A 14,664-nucleotide genomic window follows, 5' to 3' on the forward strand; every position below is an offset into this window, starting at 1 on the left:
AGCTGTTTACTTAGGGTTCCAGTAGGTAGTTTTTCCTGAGTGTTTTCAATCAAGGATGATCAGTTTTGTATAATGTTTTTCCTCTTTGTATTAAGATTACTATAACTCTCTCCTTTTTTTTTTTTTTGCTCATATGGCAAATTATATTGATGTGTATTTTTTATGTTGAATAATTCAGTTATAATGTGAACTCTATTTGGGCATGGTGTCCTAGATTCAGTTTTCTAGTCTTTATTAAGGATGTTTACATTTATTTTCATTGGTGGTAGGAGATTCCATTTTTTTTTCCTTCTTATACAATCCTTTGCTATCAGGTTTATGTGAAAGAGTAAATTGGGTAGCTTTCTCAGTTTCTCTCCTCTCTAAAATAGTTTGTGCTAAATGAGGATGATATGTGCCTTGAATGTCTGGTGCAAGTCTTTCTAAAATCTTTTAGGGGGACTCCTGGGTGGCTCAGGAGTTGAGCATCTGCCTTTGGCTCAGGGCGTGATCTCGGGATTCTGGGATCAAATTCCATATGAGGCTCCTGCCTATGTCTTTGCCTCTCTCTGTGTGTCTCTCATGAATAAATAAATAAAATATTTTTGAAAAAAATATTTTAGGGAGGAGGAGGGTGGATTGCCTTTTGAATACTAATTATTTTAAAGTCTATAGGTCTAATCAGATTGTTTTGTTTCTTTTGTTGGGTCATTTAAATTTTCTAGAAAATTTTCCACTTTAATATTTTAAATGTATTCATCAACTAAATCACAGCTTTGTTTTATAATCCTTCAACCTCTCCTGTAGCTGTAGTTTGACAACTTTGACATTCCTGGTATTTATATCTTTGCCCCAATATCACTGATGAATCCTGCTTGGAACTTGCCTATAAGAATTATTTATCTTAAAAAAATCACTTTTTTCACTTCTTACATTAATGTTATTTGTTTTACTAGGTCCTGAAGTTTCATTATATCTCTGTTTCAACTTTCTTTGAATTTTGCTCCCTTTTTTTCCGACTCCCTGAGTGAAATGTTTATCTCCTATTTTTCAATGATTTTGCTGAGCCTAAGTCTATAAAGCACCTCCCAAGGACCTAACACCTTCCAGACGCTTCTCATGTAATGCTCCCTTTGTTGTTTAGTTCTAAATATTTTGTCTTTATGCTGTTTCATGGATAAAATAACAAAACAGTTTGTCAGAAAAATAAATTTGACACACCATGTTGTTCCCTCCTTTATCCAAACTGGGAAGTTTTTTTCCCATTAAATAATGAGATTTCTTTGATTCTTATGAATATAGTATGAGTGACTTCTATTTCTGTATAGACTTATTTAAATCATGGTGCTATTGCCATGACAACGAAAACTACACAATTTAGCAAAATATCTGAGACAAACCTGCTTTCTAAATAATTCTCCTTCTGCTCCATTTCCTTACCAAAACACCCATATGTATAATGATTTCCTGAAGAGCTAAGAACCTTTTCTCTGTAATTGTACATTTGTTTTTCATTATTTTGTGAGATCCATTTTTTTCAAATAGAAGGATCAAGAGGCATGAAAGATATTAGAGTTTTGCCAAAGCATCATGTATGTTAAAATGCTCAGAAATAATTTTAAATTACCATATAATAAATACAAAATAATCGTTAAAATTTTACCACCCTTGTTATAAAAATTACCATATACTGTGGATGCAATAATGGTTAAATTTAAATATTAATCATGATAATGTGATAAATTGTTTCAAGAACAGCACAGCTTATTGAACCAATAAATAATTATGTACTTTCTCCTTAAGTGCATGTTTTCAAGAGATGGAAGAAAAAGATTTGTCATAACTATGAGAATATGACATTTTTAGTATCAAACAGGCGTTGTTTTTCCTTTTTGATAATGACTATCATATGATTTGCAAATATTATTGGAGACCCAAATAGATTCAACAAAATGTGAAGAAATCCAGTGATTTATAAGGCTAATAAAAAACCTTCTAGCGTTCTACTTCTCTAGCTCTTTCTCGAGCCAAGATTGCAGAGGCTAAGGCTTGTATATTTTATACAAAGGATAAAATTCATTGCATCGCTAGCCATGCCCGCTCTCTTGCTTCATTTCTAACTGGGGAAATGCATTTGGCCTCTTTTCAACCCTCTGATAACCTGTCCTGCTCAATAGAGTTCACCAAATCTGTATTTATTATGCTCCCCTGTGCCTGTCATTTGAGCACAGTGGCAGTTCTGCCAGAATAAATAATGCTGCAGTGCCACTCAGAAACGAGAGCAGAATGTCCCATTCTGGCGCTTGGTGACCCTGCCTCTCCCCACGAAAAACACCGGGGAGGAAGTGGCAGGACCACTATTTAAATATCATTTGCCTTTTTCCATTGCAATTTTCTAAATGAGGAAGATGTGCTTTTCGACATTTTTAGTTTTTGTCGGCTCCGTGCTTTTAACTTTCCTCACTTCACATATATACCATCTTATTAAAAATACATTTCCAAGCCTGACTTCCGTGTGGATGTGATATGTTATAAAGTGGTGCTTATAGGGGATCCCTGGGTGGCTCAGCGGTTTAGCACCTGCCTTTGGCCCAGGGCGTGATCCTGGAGTCCCAGGATTGAGTCCCACATCGGGCTCCCTGCATGGAGCCTGCTTCTCCCTCTGCCTGTGTCTCTGCCTCTCTCTCTCCCTGTGTCTCTCATGAATAAATAAATAAAATTTTAAAAAGGCGGGGTGCTTATAAAAAAATGGGCACAATTATGGTTACCATGTATTGGATATTGCCTATAAATGAGCTGAGCTTTGAACTGAGGATTATTGCAGTTAATATTGACATTAGCCATAAGGTAAGTATTGCGGTCTCCCTGTTTTGGGTACAGAAATTGGAATTCAGAGAGGTTTAGTAAGTGACTTTAGTCACACAGCCTGGAAATGATGGACTTGATGTATAAACTCCAAAATGTTGGAATCAAACCCTGAGTATTCCCCAAAATGCTTTCCACATTCATGACAGAAGAGTGGTAAGGAAGCATAATTTTAAAACTAAAGTTTTAAATTCCCTTTTGAAATATAGGTGATTTATTTTTTTCCAGTAAAATTATTTAAAGTTTAAAATATTTGTGTATGGACATGTACCCAAGAGTAAGGTTGTTCTCTGCTTTTTTTGTATCTGGGCTTTCAGCAGCCTGCACGGTGCTTTGCAAAAGCAAGTGTTCTGCATATATTCATTGAAAAGGTGAATGAACTAATAAATTTGTTAGTCAGAAGCCACTCTCAGGAGAAGCGGCTTTGGTAGATTGCAAAAACGGTCCCAGTTGTTTATTCTCTGGCCATGACTTTCAGCACTTTTCTTATCAAGACTTAAGTCTACTTCCCCTCGCTTTGAATTTGAGCTACCTTTGTGACTTGCTGTAGCCAAGAGAATACAGAAAAATGTTGATATACCAATTCTGAGCCCTTATGTGAGTCTATGTTTTTAGATCCCCGTTCACTCCCATGTGCTTAAGTCTGGGCTCGCTTTCAGTGAGAGACACTCTGTAAACCAGCCAGTAGCCAGCCAACCCCAGGCACTTGGGTGAGGTCATCCCACACCTGCCAGAGGACTCAGGGATCATAATAAATATGTATTGTTTATAGTCACTGAGTTTTGGGATGGTCAGTTATCCAGCAGCATCCGCTTGCCACAAATCACAGTCTAATTAATTTAATTTTTATAGCTCCTACTTTGAACCACAAACTGTGAGTATGCAAATTGGAGAAAAGCCAGCTCTCCAGCTCTGGGGTCATTTGAGAGATGCTGAGATTCCCCCCGCACACACACTTCCCAAATTCTCGGTTGCCTCATCTTCTTGGCCCGCAAATCCCTAACCTTTGGGTAAGGAAGACTTAGGTTTCTCAAAACTTCCTATTAAATTGCAAACACATCCTGAAGTACTCTTCAAAACCCTACATAGCTAGAACCTCATAAGAGGGAGGGTATGGGTGCAAAGAGAATCACTAGAATGGAGAAAAGGAACTCTATTAGAGAAGCAGGATCCTTTTGCACACATGTATCAACTCAGCATGTGGGACACATGGTACACACAGTACTGTGTGTCTGTTACATCTCGTGAGACCCAGGAAAACAGAAGAGCATGTAAGAAGGTGGAGCAGCACTGTATCCTGTGGTCTCTAGCTAGTGGGTTGAAATGCTATGTTGATTATAATCATTTTATCATTTATCTGAGTTTTACCTTTTTAAAAGTGTAATAGGAAGCGAGAGATCTGGATTCCTATTTTGAGCCTGACACTTAACACTGAAGAAATCTTCAGCAAAACTGTGATGTCCTGTGAAACTTAATTGTACCAATCCCTAATATTGTAATGACCTCATTTCATGTGCCTGCAAATGGAAGCTTGACCTTCATGGGTCTCCGGCTTGTTTTTGGTTTCAAGACCTAGGAGTCTGTGATTCCCAGTCGGGGTAAGTTGGAAAATAACAGTTATACTTAAATATTTGGTAGCTCTTAAAATATATTTTGCTGGATAAATTGGGCCTATTCATAAGTTGCAGGACCCCAGGATACAGTTTTCTGATTGGGGTGGCTAACACTGGATTGGTTTTATGTCACATGGTATTTGATTTTTGTTTTGACAATTTAAAAAAAGACACCTTTTTTACTGATACTCTCAGTAGAGAGTTGCATTTTAAAATAAAAAGTAGTTGCATTTTTAAATCAAATAGTTGCAAATAGTTGCATTTTTAAATCAAAACTGCGTGTATCTCAGGGCCAAAGACTAAATCAGAACAATTATAATTACCTAAATTATCATGACCTAAACTGGTTTGAAGTAGAGAAGCAAACACCAAATATACAACTGACTTTTTTTTCTCCATTCTTCCCTTTCTCCTCCTCCTTTTCACTTCATCTTCTGTCCCCACCTGAGCCTTAGATCAGAACCACAAAAAGAATTGGGAAATTCACACTAGGATGGTATTTTCTAGAGAATGAGTTCTATGGAATATTAGTCCAAGAAGCTCATCAAACAAAACGTTTTCAAGAAAGGGTTTATATACGGCCAAGAAAGAGTTGTGCATTCTCTTGGAGACGCATAGAGCACAATGTGCTGAGGAGCTTTGAACCGGAGCGAAGAGCATCAGGTTTAGTTGACCAGAGGACAGAAGACATATTTGAGAAACTCGTTGATAGCCAATTTAAAAAAACTGAAGGATCCCTGGAACCCAAAGCAACTTGCCTTCCAAGACTCAGGTCTTCTACAAGTGTTAGTAGTATGCAAAGAACTCACTGTTAGGAGAGTAGCGGCTGACCTCTCCCAGCTCACCACTCCCCAGATCCACTGCAAGCTGCTTGGGAATAGGCACCAAGTCCTAGGTTCCTAACTGTTGGCAGGCTGAAGCACATGGTGAGGCTTCACCACACCATTCAGTTATAAGATGAAATAGAGAGGAGCTAGCCACAGACTTCTCCTTCGACTGGCCAAGCGATTATTGTGAGTCCTTCATCACCTCTCATTGCCAAGAGTTAACACAACTTTCTAGAGCATTCTTATTGCACTGATCTAACATCAAGGGAAAGGAAAATAGTATTAGTTAGCCAGAAGGTCTAGTTGTTCTAGGAATTTTCCTAAATACCCATGGAGTTGAATGGCCTGCTCTTGAGGCTTCATTGGCAGCTCCATAGTGTCTCCTGTGACATGTTATCGAAGAAACCATCCCTCTGCATTTGTGCTCTAACTACTTTGCACCATGATGGGCCACCTCTGAATTGGCCCTCCCCTTCACAAATTAGGCTAACATGCATCAAACTCAGTGGATCCCTGAGTCTTACTAGAACTGGTAGTACCATCATTGACAGATAAATTTTAAAAGCTGCAGATCAGCTGGCACCTATAAATACTCATACTCGTGACCTTCGTTGACTCACCTCTTCTGGTGGCTCTACCCCAACAAATCCAAGCTCCACAGAAGGGCTAGTTCCCCACTGAGAGTCTAGACTCTGCCTGTGTTGGGATCACCACCACAAGCATTGCTTCTGTTCACACACAGGGGGCCCCTTTCCCAAAGTTAGTCATCATCCCTCTTCTTTGAAGATCACAGAACATCGCAGATGAAGGCGTTTGATGGTGTCCAGGGAATGACTCCCACCCAAAGTGCCTGGATTACCCACCCCTGCTGGGAATCCTGGCTTTACTCTGCTTTCCAGACCAGTCTCACCTGGTGGGGTCTGACATCTTTTGAGTTTCCCTACATTTTGTCCTGAGCACTCTCTGACTGACCTTGGGCATGTATCTGACCCACCATCGCCCCTGTGAACTCAGGCTCGGCAAAAGCCAAAACATATGTTGCAAATGTGCATTCAGAGCTCGCTCTCCTTTTAAGCCTGCCCTCTCTTTGCTGTGCAGGGATGTTTGTGATGTGCATTTCCTGGGTCTCACAGCCTCCTACCAACCAACACAGACTATAAGCAAAGGAGAGGAATCTGTCTTCTTGATGTAAGGTTGGAAGAAACATTTCCTTGGAAAGACAAATGAGCTACAGAATTTCTGTATCACCAAGGATGTTTTTATTTTGACAGATGCCAATTTACAAAAGATAGTCCAAATGCAAAGATACAGGAGCCCAGTTTAGAGGCCTATAGCTACAACACTTCTCACTGCATGCCATATATAATGATCCAGTTGCTCGCTGACTTTGAGAGAGCAGGGATACACCCAAGTAACCTACAGCTGTGTTGATTTCATTTCAGTGTTTTGTTTTGCTTTTTCAAAAAGCTTTCAGGCATGGTGGGCTCCCTTGGCTGATGTGTGCTCTGAAGGAAATCCATCACCCCTCCTTATACCAACATAAGTCAACCATAAGGAGCTTTCCTGGAGATGCTCTCTGACTTAGTTATTCAGATAATCGGTATTTTTGTTGGAGGGGCTAAAGTCCCTGGTCTGAGAGCATCCCCCAGAAGTGCAATTCTACTTTCAAAGAGCAGTAGGTAGTGGCCAAGAGTCAGCAGACATGGGAAGAGGGTAGATATAAATCTCAAAAGTAAATGAGAATAATCATGGGATAAATGCCATTAATTACATTCACCTGCTTGAGGAATATATTTCCGTCTCTTCCTTAACCTCTGGGCCACTCAAGCCTCTTGTTTGTAATTGTCTTCCCTGCAGATGTCTTTATACTAATGTTTAAACTTGGGGCTTGAGCCTCCCGTAGCGGCCGGAGTCTACCAGGAGAAGGGGCGCTGTACTAACGTCTAACATTAGACTTGGCAGCATCAAAGAAAACCTACATTTGTACGCAGCTCATTTGACAAACATTCACCTGGCAGTCTCTCCATCCTCACCATAACTATGATCCTAGTGTACACATTTTTTCCCCTGTTCTACTGAGATGTAACATGGCCAAAGTGTGTTTAGTTCAGTAGATTTTACACAAGCAACGTGCCTGTGTGACCTTCACAAAGACTGGAAGGTAGAATGTCTGCAGTGCTTTGGTAGGCATCCTTCATGCACTTTTTCTGTCCATTTTCCCCCCCTCAATGTTAGGTAGGGGAGGGGCATCCACAATGTTGAATATAGCAGTAGTTCCTTCTTATTCTGTCCCTAGGGAATATTCCGTTGTAAACTCATGTCTGGACACACACCCCTAGTGTTTGTGGGCACTTGGGGTGACCCCAGTTTTTGACTAGATGAATAAAGCATTCATGAATACTCTTGTGCGTATCTTTAAGTGGACGCATGCCTTCATTGCCCCTGATACGTGCCCATGAGGTGAACTTCTGGGTCATTCCATGGTCTTGTGTTTAGCTTTAATAGAGGAAGCCAAACCACATTCCAGATTTCAAATCTAAGTCACCCACAGCAATGTCTGAGGGTTCTAGGTGCTCCACATCCAGTAAATATAGCTTTTATTTGGCTCTTCATTATGATGACTATTTATCTGTATTTCTATTTTCCTAACCATCTCTTTTAATACGTGTTGAGTACTTGGAAAAGCGATGCCATAATTTGCTTAAATTGCTGTTGTTCTGATGCGAGGGTTGTTTGAGACCAGAAGTATAAAAGTTCATATAAGCTGAATATTATTTAAGATTTAAAAGAAGTAAATTATAGGTAGGTTGATTTTTTTTCCTAATGATGCTTCTGGTAACAAAACATAGGTCTATGTCACTGTTACAAAGGTAGCTTATAAGGAAGAGGGACATATGTTCATTAACAGTAGTTGAGTGTTGATGGTTTTCAGCTGTGAGTGGCAGCTTTCGTTGATAAAGGGGATTTAAGTAATCTTTTATTATTTCCACTCTTATTGCACTTGAGGAGGGTTCCTTTCCTGGATCCCATAGGCTGGAATTAGATTTGGTTCCGCAGCTGGCAGTGGATTTAGGCTGTGATTCATAGGGTTTGCAGATGCAGGGCTAGTGTTTGACCACGGGCGTTTGAGTCCTGGGTCCATCTAATGTTGGTGAGCGCTCGTGAGTGACTTAACCTTCACTGTCCTGGCTCAGTATTCTCCTCTCTAAGATGCGGTGATCATTGTACTTACCTCATCAGGTATTTGTTAAGGCTAAATGAAATAAAGCCTTGTATTTATTTAAGTTCTTTTTTTTTTTTTTTTTTAAGTTCTAATGGTGCTTGGCACACACTACTCCCTAAGACGGTAGATCTGAGTTCGACCCTCACCCCAAGAGTTTCTTGTATATCCAGGCTAATTAAATGCAACGTTCACTTCAAGAGGTTTCAGCTTTTTACTTCCTATATTCTCTTTCCAGTGGGAAGGAGCACAAAGGACTGCGTTTCAGAGGCACGTTGACGTGTGTGGGGTTTCACTAGGGCTAGAAGGAGGCAGACAGCTGCTTTGGTGACACCGTCCCCACCTGTCCCCCAGCTTCTAGTTCTGCTTGTTGGCAGCTGCAAACTCTTTCCCTAATTTCAGACGCGTTTGCAGAAAATGATAAGCCTCATGTACTTCCCTTCAGTCAGACATGAAAAGGGAGGAACTTCCCAAAGTCTGCCCCCAGCAGCCCCACCTCTGCATCGTCTCACAGACTCAAGAAGGCCCCACAGGATTCAGATAAGCTGTGGCATTGGCAGGATTCGCCTCTGCGATGAAGCACCTTGCCAGTTATTCTTCAGCGTGATGGTGGCAGACTCGGTGAAGGCCATCGCATGGCCAACATTCCCAGGAACTTTGTGCCAAAAACCTCCACGAAAGTGCATCTGACCTGGGCAGGGTGTCTGGATAGCCAGATTGTTCCAGTCTGATGTGCTTTTGTATTTCAGTCTTATCCCGTCCGGGGTCCTCCAGGTCAGGATCAACCAGAGAAGCTGATTCACCTCTGGCTCACTTGAAGCGTTTTATACCGGGCAGGGTTCAGCTACTTCCCAAACTGACTAAATCTTTGGGTAACTCTCTAGTTCATCTCCTTGCCGAGGGATGAGCGAGGATAAAAGCTGACCTGCGCATTCCCACCAGACCTCTTGGCCCCAATACAATTAGCACATCCATGTTTCAACCTACGCATTCTCTTTAAATTGGACTTTCCTCCCTTCCCTTTCTAATCTTTTTTTTTTTTAATTTTTTTTTTATGATAGTCACAGAGAGAGAGAGGCAGAGACACAGGCAGAGGGAGAAGCAGGCCTCCCTTCCCTTTCTAACATACATCAAAACAAAACCAATTCCGATGGCATTTCATATTTTGTCTGATATAAAAGGTGTTGCATTTTACTAATAAGTAAATGCAAGTGAGACAGTTGTGTTGTTAACCATCAGGAAAGCCTTCAGTAGAATTTTAAGGCAGAACCATCTCATTAATATGTTAATTTTGCCTGTGGGATTGACTCTCAGTGGATCCGATGACCTCGGTCTGCTGCCCCTCCTTGCTAGAAATTGGATGTTGGGTTAAATGCCTGTGTAATGCAAGTCAAGATATCAATAAGAGAAATGACAGCAATGCTGATTGCCGCACAGCATGGGCATTCTGCTGGCTACAAGTCCTTGTGACCTTTCTGCCAAGATTGCTGTTGTAATAACAGACACATACTTCTTCAATCGTAGATGATGAAAGAGATTTTGTAAAGAGATGAACACATTAGGTCTGTCAGTAGTTGCAAAATTAATCCTAAAAATGCATTCGTTTTCCCTCTGACATTGGTTTTTCCTTCCTCCTTCGCTTTTTCTTTCATAGTATTTTTATTTTGTGACCGAATATAGTTTGGTACCAGTATCTATGAAATATGGGGAAAAGTCATTTAAACGGAGTGCTCATTCAACCACATTTATGCTCCTTTAAATTGCCAGCTAATAATCTACCTGGCCTGATCTGAGCTGGAATCTTTAACATGTGCTGCTCACCCAAACACACCCGGGTGGCTTCAGCATCTTTCTCCACTTGTCTATGTGATGTCACCATCCTCGTGAGAAGGGGAAGGACACAGGTAGTGTGATATCTTGCCCTTTCTCTTCCTAACTTCCTTCAACATTATGGGCAGTAAGTACGAGGCTGCTGTTGCCAAGGCCACCTGGGAATTGAGCAAGGAGTCAAGGTCTGAGTGGGAGGTTCTGGTGTAAGTGGGCAGAAAGCATCCATACTTGCAACCGACCCCAGGGCCCACGTTGTTCCTCCTGTTCCTGGAAAACCAGACATCCTTCTCTGCCCTCCTTCTGCTGGGCTTCACTTCCTCTCTCTGCCCTGAGGTTATTGCTATCTCTTTCCGCACCAACTCAGAAAAATCCCCAAAAGTGGTGTATATATATATTATATATATTGGTATATAATTATATATTATATATATATTATATATAATTATATATTATATTATAATTTATTAATATTATATAAGTGGTATATATATAAATATATATATATTAAATTAAGGTTAAGGATAAAGAGTATTATAAGATCCATACAGAACATTAGAAAATTAAGAGATCGCCTCTAGGATGACCATTCAAGACATCTCCTGCTAACATGTGCTTTACTTTCTCTGTGCCATGGATTTACTTTTTAACATGGGTGAAATTACATGATGCTCCTATAAGTGTACAAATGGTATACATTTTTGTTTCCAGCTTAGCGTTTTAGCTTTTGTTGTTCAAGAACATTTCCCGTGCTTTCATAGTGTCATTATAAGCATCAATTAAATACTTACTGGTTATAAAAATATAGATACCTTGGAAAATGCAGAATAGAAAAAGTAAACAAAATCGATTTCTATTTCTTCTTCTTGGGCTGACTATACTTCTTTCAAGGTCTTCTGAATACATAATTCGGGCTATTCTTTATATGGAACTTATATATTGGTTTCTATTAACTTGATAGATTCACTAAGTTAATCCATCATAGGATGCATGCTGTTTAATTAATCGTGTCTTTAGTGTGGGTTATTTGCTATTTCTTTTGTTGTTGTTACTATAATTAAGGTAATGATGAACATCTTTGTTTGTAAGTGTTTGATTGCATTTCTGATCATCGTTTTAGTATAGGTTCCCGTATATGGAAATATCATTCAAATGATATGAACATTTCAAAGCTTTATGCCTCATAACCAAATTGTTTTTTAAGAAGACTCTACCAATTTTATTTATTTATTATTTTTTTAATTAAGTACACTCTACCTCCCAACATGGAGCTCAAACTCATGACCTGAGATTAAAAGTCATGTGATCTATTGGGCAGCCCGGGTGGCTCAGTGGTTTAGCGCCACCTTCAGCCCAGGGCATGATCCTGGGACCAGTCCCATGTCAGGCTCCCCGCGTGGAGCCTACTTCTCCCTCTGCCTGTGTCTCTGCTTCTCTCTCTCTGTGTCTCTCATGAATACATAAATAAATAAAATCTTTAAAAAAAAAAGTCATATGATCTACTGACAGAGCCAGCCAGGCACCCCAAGACTCTACCAATCTCAACTCCCAACAAAAGTGTATAGAGTGTTTCTCATCTTAATTTTTTAAATTTTATTTCTTTAGTAATTATAATTAGATTGACATTTGTAATCTGCCCATAGCCATTTATATTTCTTCTAGTAGCTTCATTTCTATAGCAAGTTGAAACAACAATTTTTTTTTTATAGCAACTTGCAGGGTCACCTGAGTGGCTCAGTCTGTTGAGCTTCTGACTCTTCATTTCAACTCAGGTCATGATCTCAGGGTGGTGGGATCGAGCCCCATGTCAGGCTCAGTGCTCTGTGAGGAGTCAGCTGGAGATTATCTCTCTCCCTCCCTCTGCTTCTCTCCCCTGAAAATAAATAAATACAATCTTAAGAAAAAAAAAAAAACTGGCAGTGAGTAGAGACACACTGTCTACCAGCAATTGGTCTAGCACTGTATTTACATTGCTTCTGATTGTAATAGCCATTCATGTGCGTAAATATTACTTGCTGTCTCGGTTTTATAGATGAGGAACCTGCAACACAGTAAACAGAAGCAACTTGCCAAAAGTTGTCCAACTAAAAAGTGTCTGAACCAGGATACCTGCCCAAGACTGAACAAGTCTAAAACCTGACTAGCTTTGTCACCAAGCTCCTACAAGGGAAACAAAGCAGCTTATTACATGGAAAACGCACACACACGCACACACCCTAAACAAAACAATGACTCACCTTACACCCTCAATGCTGTTACCACTGAGTGAGCATCATCCCGGCATCTCCTGGTGTGCATAAGTCACCAGGGAGGATGGAGGCACACATGGGTCAACAGATTGGAAAAAAATCTATGAAAATGAATAAGCAAACATGTTTTAAAATAATACCCACATCTAATGGTTTTTAATTTTATTTATGCAATTTATCCTGAAGAGAATTTGGTGTTTGTGTAATCATATTTTTAAAATTTGCCTTTGATTTTTCTCAGAACTGAAAGCAGAACAAATGATCACATTTGTTTTCTTGTGCATTTTTATAGCTTCTTGCTCTAACAGTCTCTCTCTCTAATCCATGTAGAGTTTATTTGGGTACACAGGGTGAGGTACAAAGCTGTTTTTTCCTTCTAAAAAATTAAATTAATTACCTAGGGGCATCCATTCGATGACTCTGCTTTTCCCTCACTGCTTTGTATTCCCTGCCATGTGAAATTTATATTAAGGGCTTCTAAAATGCTCTCCTCTCTGTTTAGGAAGCTCATATTCGTACCATCTACAAGAACTAATCTTAGAGACAGAATATCATAGAATCATTATGCTATCTTTTTTAAAAAGAAACTGGTCATTTAAATGACTTATTACATATCACCCTAAAGTATTATGATTCTGCACTGATAGTGAACACAACATGCAGGCACAGAGAGTTGGTTGTCATTTGTGCCGTTTGGACCAATCGAGCAGAGAACAAAAGTGTCTGCAATCACCAGGACAGTGAAATAGAAAACAATCCATGATGACGATGGACCATCACACCCATGAGCAGAAAATTCGGACAGCAGTCGTCCTGCTGAGGCTCTAGAGCTGCCATGTAGGAGCACTGGGTGTGTGCCCTCCAGGTGACCAGTGTTCCAGAATCATCCAGGTCTTTCTTTGTGAGAAGCTTCCTCGTGCCCTCTCCCCGTGCTGCCCCCATTCCCGGCAAAATCCAGGCTGTCGGGGCTCCTGCCACCCTCTCCTCTGCCCCATGTCCTCACTCCCCATGAGGTCCCACGTCTATGCTTGCCCTCCCAGTGGACCACAGGAGAGAGAGTTTGCATCCAAAGCAAAAGGGTCACGAGGTACTCCCATTACTACATCCAAGTATTATGTTCTTCATTCTTCTCTATAAGAATTTCTTTAGGAAGGTCATAATATAGTTTTTGTGAGGGCATGATTGGGTCTATCAAAACACATATCTGCAGCTTCATTGTGACTTGCCTCATACTATTCTTACGTATGATGAAGTTGATGAAGAAGTCGTGTGAGACCACGTCAGCTTGTGTATTAACTGGCAAGAGCCACTTGACAGGTAGGCACAGACCTCCTCTCCTTTGGTGGAAGGAGAGACAGAGGACTGTTTCAGAGAAACAAATATTCAATCACCCATGTACTGTGACACTGTAAACTTCAAAATCAGTGTGTTTTAATAATGTATCTGTGTTTGAATGAAGCATTAAATAACATTTCTTTTCCCCTGATTTTCAGAGCCTTTGTATTAGACTTTAAGATAACTATTTGCCTCTTTTCAGTCCAAATTGGCAGTGACATGCTGAGTGGCCAGATTTCTGTGACCTGAAGTAGCAATGGGGGGTTTCATGTAAGAGACCTAAGTATGCTTGCTCACTGATCGTTTCCTTTCAGCACACAGACTTTGGATATTGGAATACTGGACATCTTCGGTTTTGAAGAATTTCAAAAGAATGAATTTGAACAAGTAAGTGGGTTTCTTTTGAAACTTTATAAGCTTTGATGTGTTTTTTTTTATTAATAAGTTAACTCTTTAATTCAATAGGGACTGCAAAATTACTTGCAAATACAAAATTAAAATAAGTATTTTACTATCCTATTTTAAAATTTATATCCTGGGTTTATGGATATATTCATCCTTTTTGTGTGATCTGTAAACAACTGGCGTAATCTTTTTTTTTTTTTTTTTTTTAAAAAAACAGAAGCACTCATTTTAAAAGATAGGATGACCTGCTATTTCAACCAGGTCACAGAGACAGAGGGCATTGCTATGTGAAATTAGGGCAAAGGTCTTCAGAAGCTGTGGCCAAAAATCAGAATGGAAACAGT

General features: G+C 39.9%; 1 protein-coding gene and 1 long non-coding RNA gene across 5 annotated transcripts in view; one reads left to right on the forward strand and one right to left on the reverse strand.

Moving 5' to 3' along the window:
* Nucleotides 1–14,664, forward strand: part of MYO16 (myosin XVI) — a 481,094-nt gene that overhangs the window by 281,529 nt on the left and 184,901 nt on the right. Inside the window, exon 21 of the mRNA XM_049099266.1 lies at nucleotides 14,230–14,302. Coding sequence (XP_048955223.1) covers nucleotides 14,230–14,302 — 73 coding nt within the window. The remainder of the gene's footprint in view (nucleotides 1–14,229; nucleotides 14,303–14,664) is intronic.
* LOC112655867 (uncharacterized) overlaps nucleotides 1–14,664 on the reverse strand; it is a 60,051-nt gene that overhangs the window by 32,617 nt on the left and 12,770 nt on the right. For 3 of the 4 annotated variants that reach the window (XR_003133924.3, XR_007404872.1, XR_007404873.1), the window contains exon 3: nucleotides 12,569–12,681. This is a non-coding gene — a long non-coding RNA (uncharacterized LOC112655867). Of the gene's footprint in view, nucleotides 1–11,939; nucleotides 12,205–12,568; nucleotides 12,682–14,664 lie in introns of those variants that run through there. The other variant, XR_003133922.3, reaches the window with a different exon arrangement.

This window comes from Canis lupus, chromosome 22 (genome assembly GCF_003254725.2).
Source record: "Canis lupus dingo isolate Sandy chromosome 22, ASM325472v2, whole genome shotgun sequence".
Taxonomy (NCBI): Eukaryota; Metazoa; Chordata; class Mammalia; order Carnivora; family Canidae; genus Canis; species Canis lupus.